Raw genomic sequence first — 24,630 nt, forward strand, 5'->3', positions numbered from 1 at the left:
TTATTTTTCCTTTCCTTTAAAATTATGTTTACCCTAGAACTCAACAAAATGATGTAGTAGGTATAACACACACGTACAGGATCTGCTTCATTTCTAGTAGAATTCTAACTGTATTGATTTGTAATTTCAGATGGTTTAGTAACTTGCCATTAGGTAGATTTTATAAGCACTGGCTACTCAATCTGAAGTCTTTCTTATTATGGTTAATCTTCTGGTCTCTTTGGCACCTTGCTTCTGTTTTCTGAAGAGCATAGGGGTAGTACATTTTTATTTTTTTCCATTGTCTTTGGGATAGTTTGTGGTTCATCTCCTCCCCCCCCCTCCCCCCAATGCCTTTAATTATCAGTTTTTCTTTGAAGACTCTAGGGACAGTGTTTAACTCCTAGATATGGTATAGGCAAGCTTGTACAAAGTTCTTTGGTCTGGTTTCTTATAACATTTGATTTCTGTGGTTAAATACCTTAGTACATGTGGCAAGTTTCTTTGTCAGACTCAGCCAAATGACATCTATTTTGTTGAGTTTTAGTATTATAAGTAGCTTGTTAGTTGCATAAGTCCATTTTTAAATCTTATAACATGTTCCTGATGGAAAAGATAGATTGCCATTACCATGTCCATTATGGCCAGAGCCATCCAGGCCCATTTATGATTTTCTAGAGCAAATCTAGGATAGAATTTTAAAAAAATGTCAGGACTTCTTAGTTTTTACTGCGTATAGAAAATAATTAAATAATTATTCCTTTATTCATGGAGTTAATAATTTTTAAATGATTATTGCTTAATGAATCTGATATAAACCTGCTCTAATCGCCCCGTGTTAGTAACTCAATGGGGTTATATTATCAATGTATCTTTGAATGTAATAAGTAAATTTAAATGTGTCCTGGTGAAATGAGAGAAGGATGTGAGGTGGGAACACGTCACCCTTGGTGCATGATTTCCATTTAATGAGAACAGATGAATGTCTTTGAGTTTTATGAAAAAAGGAGACAAAAATATGGTTTTCCCCACTACAGTGATCTCCATTCATGTTTTTGTTCTAATTTGAGTCATTGGTCCCTAAATGCAAGATCTGTATTTCAGCTGGTGCTTTCCAGTAGAATTTGGTGTCTTTTCCAGTGATGGACAGAAATTTTAATGTATTTTATCAAGTGTGTGTAATTTCCATTCTGAAAACAGTTTGACACATTTGTTTAGAGACCAGTTTTAGTTCTATCGAGGTCACTCAGTTTTGTATGTTAATGTTTGCTCAGAGTTTATCTCTCTTTTGACTGACTGAAAAGCAGATGCAATTATTTTACATAAATTATTTAGAGTGAAGGTTTATATTTTTTAATTTAATATCAGTTTCCCCTTTTGAAAGAGAAAAATGTTTATTGAGAATTTAGAATTTTTCTTTGAAGTAAATAGATTATTTATGATCCAATTTTACTTTTCTTTGAACTCAACAATGCAAGAATTAGTCTGATTGCAAATCAGCGATTTCAGAATGACCACAAGTGTCAGTGTTTCCTGCCTGATGTTTCTCCTTCAGTTTTTACCAAATTGTGCAGCATATACTCATGTTAAGAATTTCTTTTGAGGGGGGTGAACCAACGGAAAAAGGAAGACCTTTCTTTCTCTCTCTCTCTCTCTCTCTCTCATTAACTCTGCCTTTCAAAAAAAAAAAAAAACAATTTCTTTGAACTTGAAAGCAAAGCTAAATATAAGTATTTCTCTCAGAAAATTAGGCATACTTTTTTGTTTTAATTCATACAAACTATTAATCTTAAGGGAAAATATAAGGATTTAAAATCATCAGTGATTTGGGAAATCCTTTATTTTGCTTGTGTATTCTTGGTTTATTGGTAGCATAGCTGTTGCAGTCAGAACTCTGTTGGTTAGACCTGTGGTTCTCCATAGGGGCAGAACTGGGGGTGGTATTGCTTTCTAGGAGACGTTCTAGAAGTTTCTCAGGGCGTTTCTGGTTACAGAATCACCATTAAGGGGCATTTAGTAAGTGGGGCCAGGATAGATAACAGTTCTTTTGTGTGTGGGACAATCTTTATAAACAATACAGAGTATTTTTATATTCTACAGAACTTGTCCCATTGGATATCTGTGTGGTTGAAAGACTTGTAATTAAGTGATCCTAAAACATGGCATAATTGGAATATATTATGTATTTTATGGAGTTTTCAAAAATTTATCTTTTATTTGAAAGACGCAGAGAGATGGACAGGGCAGGGGATAACTTGGGGGAGAGAGCATATTCCCATCCCATCTATTCCCCAAATGCCTGCAATGATGGCCTGAAGTGGGGAGCCTGGAGTTCAGTTCAGGTCTCCCACGCCTGGTGGTGGGAACCCAATCAGCAGAACCATCACTGGAGCCACAGGACCTGCATCAGCAGGAAGCAGAATAAAGAATCAGAGGTGTTTTACCCAAGATACTCCAGTGTGGGATGGGCACCTTACTTGCAGCTATATTGTCAATAACCTTATTCTGTGATTTCCAAAATAGCCAGATTAGTGTCTGACTCCAAACATGTATTCCTTTTGATAGAGGAAGTTGGGCAGGGAAAATATTATCTTTTTATTGACATAAAACAAAAGAAGAATGAATTTATATGGCTAAATTATCACACCATCCTTTTTTGGGATGAAACCAGATTTTCTTTAAGTTTAATCATTTGGACATTTAACTTGTACTGTAATGGCATTATGCCCAGTGAAAAGTATTATTTAAATTAGGATAACGGAATTTCAGAACAGAACTAAACTTTAGAGGTCATCTAAAAATCCATTTTGCTCCTTCATTAATGAAATAACTAAGACCTTGAGCAGTTGTGATTTTCTCAGTTCCAGACTTAGTATAGTGAAGCCAAAACTAGAACCTAGATCTTAAGACTTCTTCTTCTTCTTCTTCTTTTTTTTTTTTTTTAAAACAGGCAGAGTGGACAGTGAGAGAGAGAGAGAGAGAAAGGTCTTCCTTTGCTGTTGGTTCACCCTCCAATGGCTGCTGCGGCTGGTGTGCTGCGGCCGACGCACCACGCTGATCTGAAGGCAGGAGCCAGGTGCTTCTTCTGGTCTCCCATGGGGTGCAGGGCCCAAGCACTTGGGCCATCCTCCACTGCCTTCCCTGGCCACAGCAGAGAGCTGGCCTGGAAGAAGGGCAACTGGGACAGAATCCGGCGCCCCAACCGGAACTAGAACCCGGTGTGCTGGCGCCACAAAGCGGAGGATTAGCCTAGTGAGCCATGGCGCCAGCGATCTTAAGACTTCTAAATCATGTGCCTTCACACACTGCCTCTGGTTATATCAGTTTATTTGTTCCTTTAGTTCATGGGCCCATAAAATAGACCACTGGGCTGTGGAGCATCCTCCCTACCCATGTCTGTCTGTCCTTTGTAGGTGAAGAAAGATGGTGCTTGTATTAAATCTCAGTGAGGTGGTGGTCTGTAAGAATTGTTCATTTGTACAGGAAGTCAAGAGATCTTTATAGACTTTGATATTACGTAGTAGAGTAGTGTACTTGCTTTGAATTGTTACTTGGGAGTTTTATAATAAAACATTTCAGCTGCATTCATATGAATGTCATTTTAAAATCAGTAGATAAATAAGTGGGAAAAAAAGACATCTCCCCAATATATGAGAGTATTCCTTTTAAAGATTCTGTGTCCTTAGTCTTTTCATCTTTTTTGATCCAAATTTTAATTGCTATATTAATCTGGATTCTCTGGAGAAATGAAACCATTAGGAGCTGTTTTGATATCTATGTATTAATTACATGCAAAGTTTCTGTATGCATTGAGGTTTATCATATTAGTATTTGTTTTATTAATATATTGATAGATTCTATTTATACATACTAATTGAGCATTTTGACTTACATTTCCCAAAATTTGAAACTTTCTGAGTGCTTGTGTGATACTGCATTGGAACATTTCATCTTACTTCACGTGATCAGCCGTTGTAGTCCAAAATGCAGGCACCATTGTCTTAGCTATCCTGAATTGAGCTGCAGTGAACATGGGGGTACAGATAACTCTTTCATATGCTGATTTCTTTTGGTTTGGGTAAATTCCCAGGAGTGGGATAGCTGGGTCCTATGGTAGGTCTATTTTCAGATTTCTGAGATATCTCCATACTGTCTTCTTCCACAGTGGCTGTGCCAGTTTATAGTCCCACCAACAGTGGATAAGGTCCCCCACTCCCCACCAGCATTTGTTGTCTCTCAGTTTCTGTATGAAAGCCATTCTAGCTGGGGTGAGGTGAAGCCTTATTGTGGTTTAAATTCGCATTTCCATGATTGCTAGTGATCTGAGCATTTTTTCATGTGTCTGTTGGGCATCTGGATTTCCTCTTTTGAAAACTGCCTGTTTAAGTCCTTTGCCCATCTCTCCTTTAAAAAAAAAGAAAGTAAAGGATTTATTTGTTTATTTGGAAAGCAGAGTTAGAGCCTTCCCTCTGGTGGTTCACTCCCCAAATGGCCACAATGGCCATCGCTGGGCTGATCTGAAGCTAGGAACCTGGAGCTTCTTCCAGGTTTCCCATTTGGGTGCTGAGAAGAATTCATGGGTATTTTGATTGCTATCTCATTGACTCTGTAAATTCCTTTTGGTAGTATGGAGATTTTGATAATATTGATGGTTCTAATCGATAATCATGGAAGGTTTTTCCATTTTTCTGTGACACCTTCTGTTTCTTTAATGTTTTGTAATTCTCATCATAGAGATTTTTAATTTCCTTGGGTAAATGTATTCCAAGATTTTTGTTTTTTAATTTTGATTTTTTTTTGTAGCTGTTGTGAATGGGATTGATCTTAGAAGTTCTTTCTCAACCATGGCATTGTCCGTGTATACAAAGGCTGTTGACTTTTGTGTGTTGATTTTATATCCTGCCATTTTACCAAACTCATCTATGAGTTTCAATAGTCTCTTAGTGGAGTCTTTTGGATCCTCTGTCTCCATATAGAATCATGTTATCTGCAAATAATTTCACTTTCTCCTTCCCAATTTGTATCCCTTTGATTTTTTTTTTCCTTACTAATGGCTCTGGCTAAAACTTCCGGGAGTTTATTGAATAACAGTAGTGAGAGTGGACATCCTCATCTGGTACCAGATCTTAGTGGGAATGTTTCCAACTTTTCCCCATTCAATAAGTTGCTTGCCCAGGGTGTGTCATAAATTGCCATGATTTTATTGAGGAATGTTCCTTCTATATACCCAATTTACATAAAATTTTCATCATGAAAGGTGTTGTGTTTTATCAAATGCTTCTCTGCATCTATTGAGATAATCTCATGGTTTTTGTTCTTCAGTTTGTTGATGTGATGTATTACATTTATTGACTTGTAAATGTTGAAACATCCCTGCATAGCAGGGATAAATTCCACTTGGTCCAGGTGAATGATTTTTCTGATGTTTTGTTGGATTCGATTGACCAGTATTTTGTTGAGGATTTTTGTGTCTGTGTTTATCAGGGAAATAGGTTCTCTGTTTGAGGTTTAGGAATTAAGATGATATTGGCTTTATAGAATGAGTTTGGGAGGATTCCCTCTCTTTCAGTTGTTCTGAATAGCTTGAGAAGAATTGGAATTAGTTCCCCTTTAAATGCCTGGTAGAATTCAGCAGTGAAGCTCCTCTGGTCCTGGGCTTTTCTTTTTTAGCAGGGTCTTTATTACTGATTCAATTTCTGTGTTGATTATTGGTCTTTTTAGGTTTTCTATGTCTTCTTTGGCTCAAATTAGCTAAGTTGTGTGTGTCCAGGAATCTCTCCATTTCTTCTAGGTTTCCCGATTTGTTTGACATACTCTCCTCATAGTAATTTCTGATGACTCTTTTTTATTTCTGTGGTGTCTGTTGTTACGTTTCCTTTTTTTTATCTCTAATTTTATTGATGTGAGTCTCCACCTCCCCCCCCACTTTTTTTGGTTAGTTGGGCTAATTGTGTGTCAGTTTTTTAAAATTTTTTTCCAAAATGCAGCTTTTCATTTCGTTGATCTTTTGTATTGTTTTTTTATTTCAATTTTGTTGATTTCTCATCTAATTTTAATTATTTATTTTCTCCTACTAGTTTTGGGTTTGGTTTACTGTTTTTTGTTTTTTGTGTTTTTTTTCCTTCTTCTTCTTCTTCTTCTTTTTTTTTTTTCTCTGTCCTTGAGATACATTGAGAGCTCATTTATTTGGTGCATTTTCAGTTTCTTGTTGTAAGCCCAAATTGCTATAAACTTTACTCTTAACATTGCTTTTGCTGTATCTCATAAGTTTTGATATGTTATGTTGTCATCTTCATTTGTTTCTAGAATTTTTTAAATTTCTCTCTTGATTTTTTCTGTGACCCACTTTTCATTCAGAAGCATGTTGTTCAGTCTCCATGTATTTACATATGTTTTAGAGATTCCTGAGTGGTGAATTCCAGCTTAATTGCATTGTGCTCAGAGAAGATGCGTGGATGATTTTGATTTTTTTGAAATTGCTGAGATTGCTTTATGGCCTAGTGCATGGCTGTCCTAGAGAAAGTTCCATATACTGCTGAGAAGAATGTCTCTATGTAATGGGGCAAGGTTTTTTTTTTTTTTTTATTTTACTTCTATATGCTTGTAGTTTTTTTTTTTTTTTTGACCCATGTTGTAAAAGTTTGTTCAAGTATTAAAGTGTAATTCAGTAGTCAGTGGATAGTTTACATGCTCATAGTAATTTGTTTTGTTGGTAGTTGATTTGGATCCATTGAGCCTTCTTGTCAAGTGCAGGTAGAAGGTGTCTGGGTTTGTGTGCATTCACTGTTCTCCCTGTCTCATTTCCTTTTTCTCCCTGTTCTGTTTTGTATTCGTATTCACACCATACTTCCATTTGTTTACTTATTTGTAAATACTGTTATCTAATAGTATTTACCTATTAACAATTTATAAGTAATGTTATTAAGTACTCTTGTTTTTATATGTCTAATTGATTTTTCTTTGTGTAGGAACTTGTGCTGAGAAGCTAATATTTCTCTAGTCCTACTAATCAATTATTCCTTGACATCTGATTTAAAAATCTAGATTCAATGTAGTTCAGCAAATATTTGATGCTGAGACTGTGAAGAATAAAACAGCTATATTCTCCAAAATAAACTTAGAAACAAATATGATCAGAAAATTTCCTCATATTTTGATGATGTTAAATGTTTTATATGTTCTTTAGTGGTGACTCACAAGTGTTTCATGTTACAAGTTTTATCTGAATTTAATTTACTTGAAGAAGCATGACCATAACATAAACAAGTTTGATAAGTTTTCACAAGCTGAATGTTCACATCCATGAGTCACCTGCACATGAAGTGACTCAGTATTAAGTATATCATTGTATAACTAAATGCAGAATAGTGAGAATATTTGCTGCCTTCAGGTATACCCTATTTTTTTTTCTCTCCAGGAGTTTTTGCTAATTGCTGCTATAATTTTTGTTTCCTTCAAGAAAGGGTAGTTTCTGATGTAACTGCCTGCTAAGAAAGTTGTATTGAAAGTGGAAGCATTTTCCCTTCTGGTACTAATTGTTCAGTTTAGTTTTAAAAAATGCTGTAGGATAACCTTCCATTTCAAACTAGTTTACCATGTGAAACCTCACATTGTGAAGAGAATATAGTGATAGCATTATTTAGCAGTGTTTCTTTGGAAATTTTTTTTAAAGATTTTATTTATTTGAGAGAGTTACAGACAGTGAGAGAGAGAGAGAGAGAGAGAGAGAGAGAGGTCTTCTTGCTGATTCACTCCCCAGATGGCAGCAACAGTCGATCCAAAGCCAGGAGCAGGAGCCAGGTGCTTCTTTGGGGTCTCCCACATGGGTGCAGGGACCTAGAGACTTAGGCCATAATCTACTGTTTTCTCAGGCCATAGCAGAGATAGAATCAGAAGTGGAGCAGCTGGTACTCGAACAGGCACCTGAATGGGATGCCAGCACTGTAGGCAGCAGCTTTACCCTCTACTCCACAGTTCCAGCCTCATGTTTACATGTTTCTAATGTGAGGTCATGGAGCATTTATTCATTTTGAGACTGTTTAGAGAGTAGAAAGGTTGACTTGACTTTACAACAAGTGATGACATTTATGAGACATTAAAATTTTTAGCAATTAAGTCACTAAAAATATTATGTAAGTACTCAGTGATAATAGTTTAAATTTATTTTCCACTGAAGATCTTAATTACTATGCATCATAACTAATACCATAAAAGATAACGGGAGGTTTTGACCTTTTTCTGTTTGTTTTAAACTCAGGGTCATAGCACATTTGGTGAGTAGGTGATTTTTAATGAGAGAAAGTGAAGGGATGATATTTCTGACAGAGACTTGAGATGTCTTTGCAGTAATTGGAATTTTTTTATGTAAAGAATCTTTGACATCATATCAATTTTTATTTTTTCAAGGAAGGTGCATCTGCCCGTAAGACTCAAACTCCTGCAGCACAGCCAGTACCAAGACCAGGTAAAAATATAAAAACTGGTTTTTGCTTTTCCCAAATGGATGTAACTGAATTTTTAAAGATACTTACACTGTTTTGAATAACTTGAAAAATTTACTTCAAGTACATTGAAAGTTATACATTTTTCTTGCAGTTAACTGCTGATATTGCTTAAGCAGATCTCAAAATTGCAACAATATTCATAAAACGCTTGGTAAAATTCATTTAGCACCATTAATAAATTTCTGTTCTTAGGAGACAAACAAAGAATCTAAGATGAAAAGCATGTTGAATTATTTACTTTCCTGTCATGCATTTAAACAGCTCTATTGGACTTCATTGCTTGCTTTACTGAATTTTTTCCCCCAGTTTGCTTCAAAAGTCATATAAAAATATAAAATAGGTTTTTTTTTTAATACTCTATTTATATAACACTAAGAATCTATAGCACTACACATTTGAATGAGTTTTAAAGTTACACCATAAAAACATTTACTAGAATAAATAAGTGTAATTGGAAAGTGAACAGAAATTTTTAAGAAAGTGCTTTTTACTTTGATTAAGACTTTTAAAAATGTTTCCAGAGGCTGTTCATTGGTTTCCCAACAGGTGCATCCGAGCTCTGTGATAGAATGTGCTGATGTGGATTTTTCTCCACACAAAAGCACTGAATCATAATTTTAATAGATTGTTGTAGAGCTTTGATCTTTAGAATGTCAAATATCTGTGTTACTGAGGCATAACATTCTGTAGTCATTTCTTAAAAGTATTTGTTAAGCAAAGACAATTTTGAGTCATTTGGGAAGGATTTTCCCCCCTTTCTAGCACCTAAAAAGATTGATTTTTATAAATGTATGTACTTACCAACACTAAGTTTATCTTAAATATTTTGGAATTTGGTATTTATTTTATATTTAGTATAACTACAGTGCTAGGCTAGACTGTCTGCCCTTTTTACTTCTTTAGTACTGTTAAAAGTGACTATAATATAAATAAGGCCCACACAAGAATTTAATTGGATGCTTTTACTAATTTTTTTGGGAGTTTCAAAGGTACAGATTAGTTTATCATTTTATTTGTAGTACATTTTCACCTAGGTAATTCTAAAATCACATTGGCACAAGCACTTGGGCCATCTTCCATTACTTTACCATTGGCATTAGCAGGGAGTTAGATCGGAAGTGGTACAGGCCTGGAGTATGAAACTTGTCCACATGTGATATCTGAGTCACAGGCAGCGGCTTAACCCACTCCCCACTCTGCCACAATGCCAGCCCTACATTATTGTTTTTTAAAATATCAAGATGTGGAGGCCCAGACATCTGGGCCATTTTCTGCTGCTTTTCCCAGGCCAATAACAGGGAGCTGGATCAGAGTAAACCAGCAGATGTAAGATCTCTCTCTTTCTCTCTGCCTCTCCCTTTCTCCCACTGTCTCTTGTGACTTTTGACTTTTGAATAAATAAATAAATCTTATAAAATATCAAGATGTGGAAACTCTTACCTCTATTTTACAGTTGAGGAAACTGAGACCTAGCCAAGTGAATCAACTTGCCAGGATAATTTACCTAAAAAGTGACAAAATGGGGATCCTAAGGAACTTAAAATCACTTGGAATACAGATGCTTGCTGTTGACCCCTCTGCCATACTGACTTCTTGTGTTATTCTGTTCACCACCATCTTACACACATACCTCCTCTCAAAATATTTATTTATTTGAAAGACCAAGGGTGGGGCTAGCACTGTGGTGTAGCAAGTTAAGTTGCCTCCTACAGCGTTGGCATCCTAAGTGGGCGCCAGTTTGATTCCTGGCTGCTCTACTTCCAATCCAGCTCCCTACTGATGCTCCTTGGAAAGCATCAGAAGATGGTCCAAGTGCTTGTGCCCATGCACCCAACATGGGAGACCTGGAAGAAGCTCCTGGCTCTTGGCTTTAGTCTGGCCCAGTCCTGGCTGTTGCAACCAACTGGGGAGTGACACAGCAAATGAAGTTCCTGTTGGTTCGTTCTCTTTCTGTCTCTTTCTGTCTGTCTGTCTGTCTCTCTCTCTCTTTCAACCAACTGGGGAGTGAAACGGCAAATGAAGTTCTTGTTCCTTCTCCCTCTCTCTCTCCAACTCTGCCTTTCAAATAAAATAAATAAATCTTGATGGTGGTGAGGGGAGACTGAGTGACAAGAGAGGGTACAGAGACAGAGCAATCGCCTCCATCCAGTTTAATCCCCAGGTGACGAAAACAGCGAGGTTTGGTCCAGGCTGAACTCAAGAACCAAGAAGACCCTTGTTGTCTCTCATGTCCCACACGGCAGGGACTGAAGTACTTGTAGCATCTTCTACTTTCCCAGGCGAATTAGCAGGAAGCTGGATTGGAAGCAGAGTAGCCAGCACTCCAACCCAGCACTCCAACCGGCACTCACAGAATTCTGGTGTTGGAAGCTGTGACCCCACCCACTTAGACCACAATGTCAGCCCTCACTACCTCCTTTTAAAAAAAAAAAAAAAATCAGGCTTATCATTAGTAGTTCACAGTATCCCCTCCTTGACCCTTATACACCAGGGAACCTTGGTAATGTAAACTTTAGATATACATGACTCATTGGTTTTAAATCTTATCTTTTTTTAAGATTTATTGTTTATTTGAAAGACAAAAGTTACAGTTTGCTTCCCAAATGGCCACGATAACTCTAGCTGAAGCTGGGAGCCAGGAAATGTATCCAGGTCTCTCACATGGGTACAGAGAACTAAGAACTTGGGCCATCTTCCTTTGCTTTCCCAGGCACATTAGCTGGTAGCTGGATTGGCAGCTGAGCAGCCAAGATGTGAACCAGTGCTTATATGGGGTGTCAGTGTCACAGGCGGTAGATAACCCCTGTGCAACAACACCAGCCCCTTTCGTCCTATTCTAACAAAAAATAAAACAGTTTTTAAAAGAGATGGGGCCAGCGCTGTGACATAGTGGGTAGAGCCAATGCCTGCAGTGCTGGCATCCCATTTGGGTGCCAGTTCAAGTCCCAGCTTTTCCACTTCCAATCCAGCTCTCTGCTATGGCCTGGGAAAGTATTAGAAGATGGCCCAAGTCCCACCCATGTGGGAGACCCAGAAGAAACTCCTGGCTCCTGGCTTCAGATTGGCACAGCTCCGGCCGTTGTGACCAGTTGGGGAGTGAACCAGTGGATGGAAGACCTCTCTCTCTGCCTTTCCTTCTCTCTATGTGTAACAATAATTTTCAAATAAACAAATAAATCTTTTAAAAAAAGAAAAAAATGTAAGAAATATTGTAGGTCTAAGCTCCATTTAACTCTGTTCTCTTTCTACTGATATGGTTATTTACCCTTGCCTCATACCCTTTGCCAAAATGTTGTATGCTCTTGAAGTACCCTGTTTTTGTGTTTCAGTGATGATCAGGTTATTATGAGATTATGTGTATTTTCTTCCTTGCTAGACCTCTAAATATCCATGAAAGTTGATACTTGGGGCCTGACATTGTAATATGTCCACTTTGCTTGTGGTTACAGATTGTTGAGTAATGCTAAGGCGTGTCAATACTTTTGTGAAGCTGAGAAATAATATTACTTGAGGAGATTACAGTATCTATTTTTAAATTTGATATTTAGCCATGTGAATACGAGTAATTTTAGGATTTCTTTGTAAGTTTGAAAGTTTGAATTGTTTTACAACAGTTGTGATTGTTTTTTCTCCCATTGCAGTTTCACAAGCAAGACCTCCCCCAAATCAGAAGAAAGGTGAGGTTGTACGTATGATTTTACACTCACTTTACAAATAAATGTGGATGAGCTAGATGGCACAACCAGGGCTGGTGTTGTGCTTTTGTAGCATCAAATGTTTGTATTTGATATCCATTCTGATACCCATTCTTGATCAGTACACAAGCCACAGTGGTTATTAAATACTTGTAATATCACAGTGGCTTAAGGTGGTTTTTTTGGCTCAAAAGAGGTAAAGTTACAAATTTATGAACTATTAACTTTTGATAGGGAAAGTAAGTGTAATTTTCATAGTAATAATATGTTTACTACCATTTAAAAATTTGTCTTTACAGGTTCTCGAACACCGATTATCATAATTCCTGCAGCTACCACCTCTTTAATAACCATGCTTAATGCAAAAGATCTTCTTCAGGATTTAAAGTAAGTAATTGTTTGAAACTATTTCTTTCTTAGGACATGGAGCTCTCATTGAGAAGAAGCTGTTACTAATTGAGTATTGCTTATTTTGAGAGAACAGAATTTTGATTTTTGTGTTACGTAGGCTTTACAGAGAACCTGAAATACAATTTAAAAAAAAAAAGTACATTCTTTTATAACTCTAGGGAAAATTGCAGAAAGTTCCTGCAAAAGTCCTCATGAAAAGAATGCTGTTAGATTAACTTTTAAAGTGAATTGTTCCTTTTGATTTATACCCTGATGAGCTTAAGAAGTTTTAAATCAAATTTAGAAGTATACCTAGATAGGGAGTGGTGGGTGGGGCATAATTGTATACCCTAGTTAGCAGTAAAAATTAAAGAAGTGAAATAGAAGCACATACCCAACATTAAAGTTTCTAGATGCTTCACTTTTTGAAATTTTTAGTGTTTCCCACATTTTTTTTTTAAATGAGTATAGTTAATTGTACTCAGTTTGTCCTAATAAATGTGCATCATGGTAATGGGTACAAAATGAATGTCTTTCCTCCACAACCAGCTTTAGACTTCAAATTTACCTAATATATGTTTTCCAGCAACAGTTCTTTTTGTGTTAATGAATATGAATAGACACATCACTTTTGAAGATGATATGTTGCTTTAATATTTATACTGCTTGGATTCATTGTTCACAGAAAAAATGACAGTGATAAAATTGTTTTAACAATACATGCATCAGCCAGCAATATATGTAGAAACCATGTTAAGTGATATTCAGAATGCTGTCAAGTTTATTTAGAACCAGCATGGGCAGTAAAAGAGTCAGTTATAGACAGAGAGAGAGAGAGAGAGAGAGAGATGGAGAGACAGAGAGCTCTTTTATCCGTTGCTTCACTCCCCAGCTGGCCTCAGTGGCCAGGGCTGGCAAGGACCCTGGAGCTTCAGCCAGGCAATAATGAGTTTTTCTTGGTAGACCCCCCCACCCCCCAGTCATACTAATTACTAACATGAATAAATATTTTATGTATTTAGTTAAACAGTGCTTGGTAATATAGGATTTTAAGATTGTTCCTTTTGTCAGAATGCTTTTTATCAAAAATAGGGGTAAAGACAATAGAAGCACTCAAAATCACAATCTTTTTTTAAGTAAAATGCTGTAATCACTGCAGAGATAGGGTTAACAGTTTAGAACATTTTTAGCAGTGTTCAGTACTAATGGTGCTTTACAAAAATTGTCAAGTGCTCCATTTGTGTTGGGTATCCGATGGTTTAATGTTGGTGTTATTGACTTAGTTGTTGCTCACTAATCGTAACATGGCTGCATTTGAAGGATTCCTGGATCGAAGGTCTGCCCTTGAGTGTGATTTGGTGACTCCCTTGTCAGTGCTCCAAGAATATCCCAAGCCTTAAGTTTATTTTAGTGTTTTGTCCTTAACATGAAGCTTTCTGGTCTACTAGTATAATACAAATTCAAATTGAAATCAGAGCTGAGTCACATTGAAGTTAACCCTTGACTGACAGATTATCTAAGAGCGCCTTGGCTTCTGCTTCTGCAGAGCCCTGTCAAGAAAAACGTACTTCCTTTACACTTGATTGGAAGCAGTCTGTTAAAGTATCAGAAAATTTCTTTTCCTTTGTTTTTTTAAAGATACATTTATTTAACTGAAAGTCATTTATAGGGGTTGGTGCTGTGGTGTAGCAGGTAAAAACATCTGTCTGTTGGTGCCGATTCGAGTCCTGGCTGTTCCACTTCCAATCTAGCTCTCTGCTATGGCCTGGGACAGCAGTGGAAGATGGCCCAAGTGCTTGGGCCCCTGCACCCACGTGGGAGACCTGGAAAGAAGTTCCTGGCTCCTGGCACCAGATTAGCACAGCTCTGGCCGTTGCAGCCATCTGGAGAGTGAACCAACGGATGGTAGACTTCCCTGTCTTTGTCAGTCTCTTTCTTTGCCTCTGCCTTTCAGATAAAGAAATCTTAAAAAAAAAAAAAAATGGTAAATGGTCAAGATATATATATATATATTTATATATATATATATATATATAGAGAGAGAGAGAGAGAGAGAGAGAGAGAGATCTTCTATCCATTGCTTCACTCCCCAGCTGGCCTCAGGGCTGGCAAGGACCCTGGAGCTTCAACCAGGTCTGCCAACTAGGGGCACCAGGGACCCAAGCACTTGGGCCATCTTCCATTGCTCCCCTCCCCTCCCCTCCCCTCTTTTCTTTAAAATGTTCTTTATTTATTTGAGAGGTAGAATTACAGACTGAGAGGGAGAGACAGAGAAAGGTCTTCCATCTGCTGGTTCACTCCCCGAATGGTTGCAACAGCTGGAGCTGCGCCAGTCTGGAGCCAGGAGCTTCTTCTGGGTATCCCATGTACGTGCAGGGGCCCAAGCACTTGGGCTGTCTTCTACTGCTTTCCCAGGCCATAGCAGAGAGCTGTATTGGAAGAGGAACAGCCGGAACTGGAACCAGTGCCCATATGGGGAGGATTGACCTACTGTGCCACAGCGATGGCCCCTTCATTGCTTTTCACAAGTCATTAGCAGGAAGCTGGATTGGAAGTGGAGCAGCTGGGACACAAACCAGTACCTGTATAGGATGGTTGCCTTACCTGCTACACCAGAAGGCCAGCCCCCAGAAAATATTTCATAAAATATTTGCTTCTTAACTGAATAGATTGTTGGCTTTGGTATACATTCAGCATCAGAAATGAATTTGTCTTTAATCGGTCATGCCAGTGTCTGACTTGAGGAGATCCAGATGAATTTGATGATCACTTTCATTTGGGGAGGTAATAGGTTGTCTTGAACATGATTATTCAATAAGCAAAACAAAGCAAGCAGCTACATGAGTAAATAATGCCGTAAGTCCACCTTCTAGGATAGTGGTGGTGGTGAGTTAGAAGCCATTAATTACAGCTGATAAATTTGTTCAAATAAAACCTCAACAATTATCAGGCATTAAAAGCTTTACTTAGAATGTACATAATGCACTTTTTTAATCAAAGCAAATACTGGAAATTTTTATGTATTTATTTTTTACAATTTGAGACCTAAAAAGAATATGAAATACACGGAAATTTTAAAACCGGGCCTCCTGATGACCAATTCAGTGTAACCTTTTGGATAGTGTGGACATTTAACAGACTTTGAGATCAAGAAGTTGAGTTTTATCCTGGCTTTCATGGATGTGATGACCACCAAGAACAAAAGCTCCTCTATAAAATCCAAAGCCTCAGTTCCATATTAATATAATTATATTGCTTTATAGACTGAATGGTCTAATGTTAAAAACTTATTAAATATTTTTACTGGTAATTAGGAAAATGCCTTTAATCAACATCATAATTAACATCCAGAAAGAAAAGTGTGGATGCTCTGGTTTTTTTCTCAGTGACTGATTATTCTGTAAGAAAGAAATGAAAAACAACCTTATTTTAGAAATACTTAAATTGCTTAAAATTGGAAGCAAAGTAAGTTGTAGTATTTGCTTGTTTAGGAGTTACTAAATGCAGAGTTATATTTTAAGTGCTTCAATTTAAATTGCTTTCAAATAAAATCTAGGTAGCTTGGCACATACTGGTATACCCATATGTTAAGTTTTGAATGACAGTTTTCAGTGAACTGTTTTCCAGTAAAAGGATGGGAAGGTGGAAGTTTTATATTAAATGAATTTTGTAGTAAAGTTTTACTATCCTGGCAGATGTTGGTCTTTTGATTGAATGTGCCACCTGATAAGATTCCTCAAGTAATACACACCTGGGTGAATAACATCCATTTTTGGCCCATATTGTGAAATAGGTAACAGACTGAAACTGTCAGACCTGCGCAACAATAGATCACATTAACCACTTTACAACTGTTTGGTTTATGTGTCTGCCTTAATGTTTCTCCTGTCTACCTTGTGGTCAGTAAGCAAAAGTACTTTATTGTCATTTATAGTCTTTATATGCGTCTTCTTTGTTGTTTGGTTTTGTTTCTTGGTGATGGTTTCTGTGTTCTGCAGTTTGCTAGCAGTCCATTGAATTGGGTTAGTGAATTTCTCAGAGACAGTGGCCTCTTAATCTATTGTTGCAGCTACATTGATAAAAATGTTTGTATAATGGTGTTGAATAAATGGCTGAGAAAAGAGAGCAGAGAAAAATGTTAAAATTGGAGAATGGAATGGAGGACTTCTGTATCTGAAATTTAAAATTGGCTATGTTTTGCATGTAATGTGATTTAGTGTATTTCTACCTAATTTTAAACAACTTTGATGTAGTCATATCTACACATAAACACTGAGTTTTAGCTATCATGTGTCTTCATTGTTCTTGATACTAATTTTTTTTGCACTTCTGTATTTGGATCAAGTGATCTTCAAGGTTCCTTTTAACTCATTTTTATGATTTTTTTGAAATTTGTCATTCGTTTCTCAAAGTTTTTAGTAATTGATAACATTTTTATAGGCATATTTGGCTGATTACCAAATATTCACAGTAAGTTTGAAAAGGTCAGAAAAGAAATTCTGTCTTCAGTTCTTCATTCTCCAGAACATTTGCAGTGTTCATTTGAACTTACTATAAATCTAATAATGTATAGAAGTCACAAAGTAAAACAGTGTCTTCTTTCTCTTCAGCTTTGCTACATAGAGACCAAACAGACCACATTTTTAGGATAGACCATGCCTAATTTTTCTTTCAAGTTTGAAACACTCCCTTCATTGTTTAACACCTCATTGAAACTGACATCTCCCCTGCTGGCTGAGTCAGCTGGAGGCTTTGCTGTGTAATTAATGCATAATTGAAACCTCCTCCACACAATTATGGTACTGGCTGGAACCCATATTTCAAGGTGGCATAGATTTTATTTTGTTTTATGTAAAATAGAGGATTTTTTAATTTTCTAGCCCTTCAATAAGTGAAACAAAACAAAGTCCATCTTTGCTTTCAACATCTTTAAGTAACAACATAAAGATTACGTTATGAAAATAATAAAAATACATTAAATCTAAATGCATGATATTGACAAGTTTAGTGAGACTGCCCAATTATTAAAAATACATTGGTTGGATAAACTTGGTGAATCTGGGCAGGAGGGCAGCTTCAGAGGACAGAGCTCCTGTGTGAAGAGCAGAAGCTGCGTACGCTAGAACACGGCATAGACGTGGAGGGTTCCGTGCTTGCAGCAGGTGCTGTTCAGAGTGGGCTTGTGCGCACACTACTGGGGCCTGGCACAGACCAGTTCCTGGAGCTCACGTTCCACCAGAATGCACTTCTTGTTTCCAGTAGCCATCGCATTGTAGGGTGATGCAGCCATTTTGGGAAACAACATCGATGCTTAATTTTTTCTTATCATCATATTAATGATATTAGTGCACTGTGTTATAGTTGATGAGAAGTCAGCCATTAGTGTGGTAATGAGTGCTATGAAGCAAATCGGCTGTGTGTGGTTATTTTCAGGAAAGGTCATTTTACATTTGTCTTCTGTGCCCACATGTACATTTCCTTTTCGTAAATCCTGTTTGGTATGCAGTAGGGTTAAATCTGTGGTTTCTTCCCCATTGGTTCTGAAAGTCTTGCCCTTAATGCTTTATATTAGCTCTGTGGATCTCCTCTCTTCTCTCTCCTTTTTCTTCTTTCTGGTACTTAAACGGGACATACTGTAGATACATTCATTCTGTCTTCCATATTTCTTAAACTGTTCTGCATTCTATCTCCTTGTCTCTGTTTCTTTTTTTTGTTTGTTTGTTTTTTGTTTTTTGTTTTCGTTTTTAAGATTAATTCATAGTTGTGTCTGTTTGACCATGTGTTAATTTGATGTTAAGTCTATCTGTTGTATTTTAAATTTCAGATATTGTTTATTTCAGTTTCAGTGGTTCTCTTTAGTTCTTTTTCAAATATTTGGTCTGTCTTTGTAATTTTTTTCCCTGCTGGTTTTTGCAAGCCTGTTTTACCAGCTTTAATTTTTGATAATTGCAATATTTGGACTTAACAGTTACCTTTTTATTTTGAATGTTTCATTCCCAATATTTTGTTTACTTATGTATTTAGTTTCTTAATACTCATTTTACTGTTTTTCACTGACTTGTTTACTGTCATTTTTCTCAATTTTTTTTCCTGTGGAAATTCTTCAAGTTCCTAGTAATGTGGGAGTATTCCAGAGACGATTGACACACTGTTGGCTAAGCACTTGGGTGCATTACCAACCTAGCATTATTTTAGATTCTTGATTTAAGATTTTTTTTCTTTTTTTAAGATTTATTTATTTATTTTGAAAGGCCTAGTTACAGAGATGGGCTAAGGGATAGAAGGAGAGAGATCAGTCTTCCATCCACTAGTTCACTCCAGGTGGCTACAATGGCTGGTGCTGGGTGAGGCTGAGGCCAGGGGCCAAGAGCAGGGACCCAAAAGCTTGGGCCAATATTTCCCAGGCCATTAGCAGGGAGCTGGATTGGAAATGGAGCAGCAGGGATGTGAATGGGTGCCTGTATAGAATGCTAACATTTCAAGCTGCAGCTTTACCCTGCTACACCACAACGGTGGCCTTGAGTTGCGCATCCAGATATTATTGTTCTTGCAGCAGGTAAGGTCCAGTTCACAGTTGTTTTTTTTTTTCCTCCTATTTTAGTTTTTATTTATTTATTTGAGAGGTAGAGTTACAGACAGAGAGAAGGAGAAACAGAGAGAAATGTTTTCTATCCACTGGTTCACTCGCTAAATGGCTGCAACAACAGAGCTGGGCTGATCTGAAGCCAGGCGCTTCGGCTGGGTCTCCCATGTGGGTGCAGCCACCCAAAGCATTTGGCCATCTTCCACTGTTTTCCCAGGTCACAGCGGAGAGCTGGACTGCAAGAAGTTCAGCCTGGACATGAACCGGCCCCCATTTGTGATGCTGGAGCCGCAGATGGAGGCTTAACCCACTACGCCACAGCCTATGATTTTGAAACATTTGATTTTCCTTTAATTGCCAGAGTAGGGGTTAGGGCTGGGAGTTAGGGAGGAAAGAGGGCAGGCAATGGGTTTATTTCCAGTTTACATTGAACTTAACCTGAAAGTCCCAGGTTTATGAGGAAAAGTACATGTTTAGACTCACTACACCAAGAGAATTCATGCTGTATTTTCTTCCAGAGGCCCAGTGAGATACTAAAAACAACCTGAGTTTCATTGGTTTGCATATGCCTTCTGTGGATGGCAGTGTACAGTGTTACTACTTTTGTGAGTTCCCTTGTTTACTCAGACTTTAGACCAAGCATTCTTTGTCTTGCTAGTAGATGTTTTTATACTTTATTAGTAATTTTTTGTTTTCTTTGGAAGTATTGTTCGTTACTTAGGAAGTATGGCATATTATCATAATAGAAATAAAATACATAATTTTAAGATTTTAATTTTGTAATGTTCCTTTTTGCTTGTGCTTTTTAAATCCTTGTAAAAATACATTCTAATATATAATTGCCATCATTCCTTGATGGAAGTTTCAGAGCCCTTAGAAATCTTAAATGATAAGGATTCTTTCAGACTAGACTTTTTGGTTCAGCTAGTATTTGAGGACAGGATAAATGCACAGCACACTTACTGGTTTGAGTGAACCGCCTTAGTGACTGGCTCTGCCTTCAAGAAACCTGGAGTCTAGTGGGGAGATGACAAATTATGTAAAGTACTTTAGTAATAAAGACTTACAGAATTGCACAAAACCAAATCCAGGTGTGATAGGCTGTAAAACCAAAATTATCACATTCATCCTTTTGATTGTGAGGTACTAACCCACATTTTGAAACAGCCTTGTTATAGACTAAGTGTGCCCTCTTCCTCTCCCCATTCTTCTGTTGAATCCTTATCACCAACTTAATACTAGGAAGTAGGTCCTTTGGGGCAACCTTAGTTCTTTCGAGCACCTCCCTCAAGAACGCTCTTAGTGCCTTTGTGAAAGACAGCCTGAGGAGCTCCCTTGTTCTGCAATCTGTGCACCAGGAAGCAGGTCTGCACAGATACTGTGCCAGCATCTGGATCTTGGACTACCCAGCCTCTAGAAGAGTGAGAAATTAATTTTTGTTCTTTGTATACCATTTAGTCTCTAGTGTTTTTGTTATAGTCTCAACCAATCAATGCCCACTGGCGGGGAACGGGTAAACAAATTGTGGTGTATTTTTAGTTAGAATTCTACTCGATAATAAAAAAAGAACAAACTTTTTCTTTTAAGAGAATTTATTTATTTGAAAGGCAGAATTAGAGAGATCTTCTATCCACTGCTTCACTCACAAAATAGCCATAATGGCTGTGGGTGGGCCAAGTTGAAGCAAGAAGCCTGGAACTCCACTTGGATTTCCCACATGTGTAACAGGGTCCCAGCCCTTGAGCTACCACCCTTGCTGCTTCTCTAGGTGCATTACAGAGAGCTGAATCGGAACTGGGACAACCAGGGGTTGAACCCATGCTCTTATTAGATGCAGGCTTCACAGGCTGGGCGGCTTAACCCTCTGATTGGAATGAAGCTTAAACTGAGTATGCATTTCTCAGGACTCATTTGTGCATTTCACTCTGTAAATTTTATGCCAATAAAAATGTTATTGCATGTATAGAAATACACTGAAATGAAGCATAAATTCATGATATTTGTGAATTCTTCCTTGTTGGAGAAATGACCTCAAATTCAATATATTCTTGCAACAACCAAGTGCTTTATGGAAACTTAAAAAGAAAGATTGCAGTAGGTGAGGGTGTTCCTGAGATGACCTGAAGGTAGTGCAGTCCGTATCAGGAGAAATACCCAGTTCCATCCAGGTGAAGGCTCTGGTTTGTATGGAAATTCTGATGAAGTTACAGTAGAGTGAACAAGTGAAAGAGATTTTGGCTGGATGGGGAACCCTGGTCTTTTTATTGTCATTTATTTGACAGATAGAGTTAGTGAGAGAGAGAGAGACAGGGAGAAAGGTCTTCCTTCTGTTGGTTTACTCCCCAAATGGCCGCTACGGCCGGCGCAGCGCTGATCCGAAGCCAGGAGCCAGGTGTTTCTTCCTGGTCTCCCATGGGGTGCAGGGCCCAAGCACTTGGGCCATCCTCCACTGCCTTCCCGGGCCACAGCAGAGAGCTGGACTGGAAGAGGAGCAACTGGGACTAGAATCCGGTGCCACAGGCAGAGGATTAACCAAGTGAGCATGGCGCCGGCCCCCACTGGTCTTTTTAGGGTGCTCTAGGAGAGAAGGTCATAAAATCAGTCCTTAAATTATCAGGTAAGATCCAGGCTGAAAAGCATTTTGAAATAAGACCTCTTTTACTGCTAACAGAAGGCTACTTTTTCAAGAGAATACTTAAATACAATAAAAAATTAAACTACTGGGCCTTGAAAAATCCTAGGACTGTGATTAAATAAAAAACTACATAAGTCACTTTGATAGCACATGGAGCAACCAATGTGTCAACATGCAGATTCTGTGTAGTGCTGGCTGTGACACATCAGGAATGGAATTAGGGGTTTAACAGACTTTATTAGTTGGTTATTATAATATGTCACTCATTTGTATCTTGCAGTTCTTTCATCTTTATAAAAGTTTGTAAGTAATTTTATATAGTTTTATACTTTCACATCATATTAAAATATCACAAGCCAGAGAAGAGGAAGTTGCAGTATTATACCTAGGAATTTAAACATTTAACTCCATCTGGGTATTGATGGATAGAGATAAGTTAAAGCAAAGCATCTTTCTTTTGGAAAGTGAGATCCCTTTATTTTATGTATCTAGAACAGAAGTTCACAAGGGTAGGAAACTGTGTTTTGTACGTCCCCATGTATGATGCAACTTAAAGGGCAATGAATTAGACTTACTGTTTACTTGAAGTACTTTCGTAATGCTTTTATATTAGAGGTCAGTTTCCAAGTTACATATATTGAGTTTTAAAAATACGTTTCATCCTTCAGAGTGCTAGTGGTTGGCACTGTGGCATGGTGGGTATAGCCACTGCCTGTGATGTTGATGTCCCCTATAGGCACTGGTTCATGTTCTGGCTGCTCCACATCTGATCCAGCTCTTTGCTAATGGTATGGGAAAAGCAATGGAAAGGGGCATGAGTGCTTCAGCACCTGCTACCCATGTGGGAGACCCAGCAGAAGCTCCTGGTTCCTGACTTCTGCCTGACTCTGCCATTTGGAGAGTGAACCAGTGAATGGAAGATCTCTCTGTCTTTAACCCCCTCTCTGTACTCTGACTTTCAAATCTTCAATATTTACAAAACCCCAACTGCTAATGTTACATTTGACATTTTCTTTCTCTTTTTTATAAATAATATGTGGGCGTCTCACCCCATACACCAAACAGCAAGTCTGCAGTCGATACCAGTTGGGTTTGTGAATTTTTATTTTTTTTAAAGCAAACTATAAAAATTGTAACTTGATTGATAAATAAATCCATAAGGAGCAAGTAATTATCTGTGGTAAATTTTTAAATGATATGGAAATTTTAAATTTTTCTTCAATTGTGAAGTTGGTATGAGAAGGACCATCCCTATCACCATGTGTTAAAAAACTGTGACTAAAAATTAGTATCACTTTGTGATAAAAGTTGTTTTCCATTTTCATCATGTTTAGTACATTTGACTGTCTCTTAACTCCATTTTCTCAGATTTGTCCCATCGGATGAAAAGAAGAAACAGGGATGTCAACGAGAAAATGAAACACTAATACAGAGAAGAAAAGACCAAATGCAACCAGGAGGCACTGCAATTAGTGTCACAGTACCTTATAGAGTCGTAGACCAGCCCCTTAAACTTATGCCTCAAGATTGGTAAGATGGCTTTTATTGGTTTAAAATTAATTACTTTTTCTTTACTGTTAATTTTATTGAAGATGTATCAGATTTTATCATGGGTTCTAAATAGAAAGTATCTCTGAAAACTAGGTTAATGTGTGTGAATCTAATGTGTTATCACCATTGTTAACATTCTAGTAACACCCAAACATTATATTTTGCTTAAAAGAAACAGCACCATAACTTGTGAAGAAATTAGAGTAAAAAATTATTTCCACTTGTTCATTTGTTCCAGATGAGCTTTTAGAACAGAACAGGTTGGGGCCAGTGCTGTGGTGTAGAGGTTGAGCCTGCACCTGCGGTGCCAGCATCCCATATGTGCTCCGGACAGTGGCCTGACTGCTCCATTTTGAATCCAGCTCCCTGCACCCACCTGGGAGATCTGGAAAGAGGTGCCTGGCTTCTGGCTTTGGTCTGGCTCAGCCTTGGCCATTGAAGCCATTTGGGTAGTGAACCAGCAGATGGAAAATTCTCTCTCTCTCTCTATCTCTCTACCTAAAAAGAAATAAAAAAAGAGAATAGAACAACTGGACTAATGTTACTTTAATGTATTTTAGTTTTTTGATTAGCAGAATTCAGGTTTTCTGGTAAGAAATAATAGTAATGACAATTATTTTAATTATAATGGAAGAATTAAATAAAACTTGTTATGATTAGTTTTTATATCATGATACAGCTCTTATTTATTTTTTTAAGAATTATTTATTTATTTGAAAGGCAGAGTTAGTCTTCCATTTGTTAGTTTGCTCCCCAAATGGCTGCAATAGCTGGGGCTGGTCCAGACCATGAGCAGGAGCCTGGAACTTCATCCTGGTCCCCAACATGGGTGGCAGGGGCACGAGTACTTGAGCCATTATATGCTCTTTTGCTAGGTGCAGTAGCAGGGAGTTGGATCAGAAGTGGAGCAGCTAGAACTTCAGGCAGCACCCATGTGGGTTGGCGGTGTTGCAGGTGGAGGAATAACCCACAATGTGCTGGCTACAATGCTGGCCCTGATACAGCTCTTTTATTGCATTAAAATGTTATTTTAAAAAATACTAAACTTTATAGTATGAGGTACCTATAAATTCATTCATTTGCATTGTCTTTAAGTTGTTTCATTGATCTGGGTTGGAGTAAAAATTCCAAGTCCACATATCTCTGATACAGAGAATATAACATGGTGTGTGATATGAAATTTACCTTTGAATTACTCATTACTTTTCAGACATTAAGAAGTCAAGTCATTAAGAATGTTAATATTTTATAAATTCACTAAAGAATAAAAGCTCCTTTTGTTATAATTCTTCC

General features: G+C 37.6%; 1 protein-coding gene across 2 annotated transcripts in view; it reads left to right on the top strand.

Annotated features, from left to right (window-relative positions):
- Window positions 1-24,630, top strand: part of CDC73 (cell division cycle 73) — a 136,942-nt gene that overhangs the window by 95,607 nt on the left and 16,705 nt on the right. For both annotated transcript variants that reach the window (XM_002717688.5, XM_070054912.1), the window contains exons 11-14: window positions 8,386-8,443; window positions 12,125-12,160; window positions 12,478-12,565; window positions 23,155-23,316. In XM_002717688.5, the coding sequence (XP_002717734.1) occupies window positions 8,386-8,443; window positions 12,125-12,160; window positions 12,478-12,565; window positions 23,155-23,316 (344 nt within the window). The remainder of the gene's footprint in view (window positions 1-8,385; window positions 8,444-12,124; window positions 12,161-12,477; window positions 12,566-23,154; window positions 23,317-24,630) is intronic.

Source organism: Oryctolagus cuniculus, chromosome 13, assembly GCF_964237555.1.
Source record: "Oryctolagus cuniculus chromosome 13, mOryCun1.1, whole genome shotgun sequence".
NCBI lineage: Eukaryota > Metazoa > Chordata > Mammalia > Lagomorpha > Leporidae > Oryctolagus > Oryctolagus cuniculus.